The following is a 4344-nucleotide window of genomic DNA, read 5'->3' as shown; positions in this document are numbered from 1 at the left end:
TGTAATCCCAACACTTCGGAGGCCAAGGTGGCCGGCGACTTGAGCCCAGCGTTCAAAACCAGCCTGGGCAACAAAGCAAGACACCATCTCTACAAAAAATGCAAAAAATCAGTTGGGCATGGTGGCCCATACTTGTAGTCCCAGCTACTCAGGAGGCTGAGGCATCTCTTGAGCCCGGGGCAGTCAAGGCGTAGAGAGCTGTGATGGTGGCATGGCACTCACTCCAGCCTGGGCAACAGAGCGAGACCCTGTCTCAAAAGAAAAAATAGAAAGTTACCTATTTCATTTCAGGGTGTAAGTCCCTCAAAGCATGAGTATCATCATCTTAAAAGCACATCGTGTCCTGTGATGTTGGGGTGTCTGGACATTTTGTTGTTGTGGGAGTTTGTCCTTGCAGGCATTACCAAGCTTCTTCCTCTGCCTGAACATCGCAGGACCGTGGGTTCTGACCGGCAAAGAGTGTGTGTGTGCCTTGCTAACTTTGTGACGGAGTTGATTTTAAAATGGTGTCACCCTGGCTCTCCGGAGCTCCTGCTTCCCTGACGATTCCACCCCCATGGCTGCCCCTCCTAGGGTTCTCCCCGAGCCCAGCCATGGGGGAACTGTGTCGCAAGGACTCCACGCTCACCACGCTGGACGAGGAGACGCTGTGGGAGATGATGGAGAGCCACCGTCACAGGATCGTGCGCTGCGTCTGCCCCAGTCGCCTCACGCCCTACCTGCGCCAGGCCAAGGTGCTGTGCCAGCTGGACGAGGAGGAGGTGCTGCACAGTCCCCGGCTCACCAACAGTGCCATGCGGGCCGGTGAGCACAGCTCCCCGAGGGCCCAGGTGTTCCTTGTTCCTGCACAGCTCCACTGTCTGCCTCTGTCTTCGGGGGTCTCTTCTGGTCCTGTCTCTTATAAAAACACTTACCGTTGCATTTAGGGTCCACCAGATAACCAGAATGATCTTACCTTGAGATCATTAAGTTATGTCTGCACAGGCCTTTTCCCAAACAACGTCACCTGGACAGGTTCTCCAGGTGGACCTGCCTTTTAAGGGGAACCACCATTCACCCCACTGCAGATGTCTTTGGGGTCCATTCTGATGGGCCGACTAGCCGTGTTTATTCATTTGAAAATGAGGATGTTAATGGCTTTCCCCTGTGAGGTTGTTAGGGGAAGCACATGGGTTAGTGGTTATAAGATACTCACTGCACACGGTGGCTCACGCCTGTAATCCTAGCACTTTGAGAGGCCGAGGTGGGTAGATCACCTGAGGTCAGGAGTTCAAGACCAGCCTGGCCATCATGGTGAAACCCCATCTTTAAAAAAAAAAAAAGATACTCGCTGCAAAGCTGGGGCCGTAGAAAACAGGCAGTGTGTGACAGCTGTCAACATGATAGTGTTCATGCATGTTGGTGTATAAGTCCCAAACACAGGGGAGAGATTAGTCCACGCTAGTCATTCTGGCTGAGAGAGACGGTCTCTGGGCTCTGGATGTGGAGGGCCCCCAGGCTCCCTGCAAGCTGTCCCCTGCAGCCCTGGGGGCCGCTCTGCCGCTTTCTGTGCACAGCTCCGAGGCTGACAGCACTGTGGTAGGACTGTGTCTGCACCAGCCCTGGCTTGCCAGGGAGGGGCTGCAAGCAGGGACCACCTCCTCACCTCGTACCCTGCACGCGCAAGAGCACTTGGGTTGCAGGAGTTGCTCAGTAAATGCCAGCTTTGCCCTTCTCAAGTCTGACTGAGGTCATGTGGGTAAAAGGAGCTATGAGGCTGCATCCCACCCCACAGATCCCCGAAAACTGCCTTTACCTCCTGATTCTTAGAAGTGCAGCGGTTTCCCCAGCCCCAGACTCCACCCCTGTGGGGAAGCCAGCCAGGGAGCCCAGCCCCCTTGGTAGCTGACAGACGGTTCTGCCTCCCAAGGGCACTTGCTGGATTTGCTGAAGACTCGAGGGAAGAATGGGGCCATCGCCTTCCTGGAGAGCCTGAAGTTCCACAACCCTGACGTCTACACCCTGGTCACTGGGCTGCAGCCTGCGGTTGACTTCAGCAACTTTAGCGGTGAGAGCTCCGACTTTGCCGGGATCGCAGGTGCTTCCTAGGAACCTCGGGCTCCTGGTAACCCCAGGCGCCCCACTCACCTGCCACTTAGCCCTTCTCCTACTTTCCTCCCGGCTGCAGTCCCTGTCCTGGCCCCAGCACTCTGAGGGTGAGGAGCCCCTCCGCTGTTTTGAGGGTGGGTAGGATAAAGCGTCCCTGGGCCTGGACTCTAAAGTGTCATTCTTTAATTACCCAGCACCAACAGGAGACCCCCTGAGGGGCGGGGTGGGGAGAATCTGCCTTCCAGAGACAAGCAAAGGGCAAGGGAGTGTCTCCTGGAGCCTGCTTTTAACCTTGCAGCTTTGCTGGAGGGGCCAGGACAGCCCAGCCCCGGAGGGTACAGTGCCGCAGAGCCTTCTGGGCACTTGCTCACCCTTTTCCTTAATGGAGTAATTCTAGGCTTCCCGGGAGGAGCCGTTGAAAGATTTAGGTATTCGAAGGAGCAGGACTCACATGACCAAAACAGTAGAGAGCAGACCATTTTCCCTGTGCTCCCAGCCCGTATGTATTTCTGTTCTTTAGAGTTCTATTATGTGAATCCGTATTCTTTCTTAGGTTTTTCCTGGGATAACTTTAAAATGAGTTAGCAATGAGTGCATCTCAGCCACCGAGGGGAGTCATTAAATCTGAACAGTGGGGTCTCATTGGGAAGGTCAGAGTGGGTAACCCTTCTGCCAAAATCAGGAGTCATGCTGTTTACTTGACCAGAAGACCAAGTCTGCTGGAGGCCCAGGAGCTTTTAAGGAGACCAGCAGGTTAAAGCTGGGGCCTGCTGGGGAGTCTGGGCAAGGCTATGGGGGAATGGGGGCAGTGCCTCGGCCCACCTGCCCACCTGTGCACCTGCCCACCTGCTCACCTGCCCACCTGTGTACCTGCCCACCTGCCACATGCTCACCTTCCCACCTGCCACCTGCCCACCTGCCACATGCCCACCTGCCACATGCTCACCACCTGCCACCTGCCCACCTGCCCACCTGCCACCTGCCCACCTGCCACATGCCCACCTGCCCACCTGCCCACAGGTCTCATGGAGACATCCAAGCTGACCGAGTGCCTGGCTGGGGCCATCGGCAGCCTGCAGGAGGAGCTGAACCAGGAGAAGGGGCAGAAGGAGGCGCTGCTGCGGCAGTGCCAGCAGCTGCAGGAGCGCCTGGGCCTTGCCGAGACCCGCGCGGAGGACCTGCACCAGCTGGAGGCTGACCACAGCCGCATGAAGCAGGAGGTTAGCGCCCACTTCCATGAGGTGCTGAGGCTGAAGGACGAGATGCTCAGCCTGTCGCTGCACCACAGCAATGCCCTGCAGGAGAAGGAGCTGGCCACCTCACGCTGCCGCAGCCTGCAGGAGGAGGTAGGGGGACACCCCGCACTCCAGCGGCCCCTGCTGCTGTCTGCCTGCCCCCAGGCCTTTGCACTAGCCGGTTCATCTGCCTGGAACTCCCTTCGCCTCTTCCTTGTCTAACACTTCCCTGCCCCCAGAGCCTTGGCCGAGACCCCCGGGGGGCTGATCCTTCCCCTCCCCAGGAGGCCGCCCAGGCCCCTCTGTGTAGCCTGCCTGGCAGGAGGTGTGCGTTGTCCAGTAGCTGCCCGGGGCCTGGCTGGCTTGTCTGTGAACTGCCCATCCTGCTGACTCCTGGGGAGGTCTGGACACTCTGGGCTCCGTATTTGTAGACCCACCTACGTCCCACTGCCCAGCTGTGGCCGTGACACAGGATATGGCCCTCTGTCGACCTTCTTTGTCCTTCTCAGCTGGTCCTCACTCAGGTGGGGAGGGCAGGAGGGTTGTCAAGCTAGACCTCCGAGACCCACTGTGTTTCACTCACTTTTCTTTGGGGATGATGGTCTGACTGATTTGTAAGGGTTCTCAAAATACTGAGGATGTGCACTCCTTGTCATTCTGGCATTTGCTTTTGACCTTTATTATTATTACTATTGTTTTTAATGTTTTAGAGACAGTGTCTCACTCTGATACCAAGGCTGGAGGACAGTGGTGCAGTTATAGCTCACTACAGCCTCAAACTCCTGGGCTCAAGTGATCCACCTGCCTCAGCCTCCTGAGTAACTGGGACTACAGACCGTGCTGCCACACCCAGCTACTTTTTATTTATTTATTTTTTTATTAAAAAAATTTTTTTTTTGCGGCCGGGTGCGGTGGCTCATGCCTGTAATCCCAGCACTTTGGGAGGCCGAGGCGGGTGGATCACGAGGTCAAGAGATCGAGACCATCCTGGTCAACATGGTGAAACCCCGTCTCTACTAAA

General features: G+C 56.4%; 1 protein-coding gene across 1 annotated transcript in view; it reads left to right on the top strand.

The window, feature by feature from the left end:
* The first annotated feature begins 317 nt into the window (after nt 1–317).
* CARD14 (caspase recruitment domain family member 14) overlaps nt 318–4344 on the top strand; it is a 30455-nt gene continuing 26428 nt past the window's right edge. The window contains exons 1-4 of the mRNA XM_017524686.2: nt 318–804; nt 1910–2047; nt 3109–3434; nt 3563–3629. Of these exons, the coding sequence (XP_017380175.1) occupies nt 504–804; nt 1910–2047; nt 3109–3434; nt 3563–3629 (832 nt within the window). The 5' untranslated portion in view covers nt 318–503. The remainder of the gene's footprint in view (nt 805–1909; nt 2048–3108; nt 3435–3562; nt 3630–4344) is intronic.

Source organism: Cebus imitator, unplaced genomic scaffold, assembly GCF_001604975.1.
Source record: "Cebus imitator isolate Cc_AM_T3 unplaced genomic scaffold, Cebus_imitator-1.0 Scaffold36, whole genome shotgun sequence".
Classification (NCBI taxonomy): domain Eukaryota; kingdom Metazoa; phylum Chordata; class Mammalia; order Primates; family Cebidae; genus Cebus; species Cebus imitator.
The sequence above is the reverse complement of the archived record's forward strand: the minus strand, read 5'-3'. Positions and strand labels throughout refer to the sequence as shown.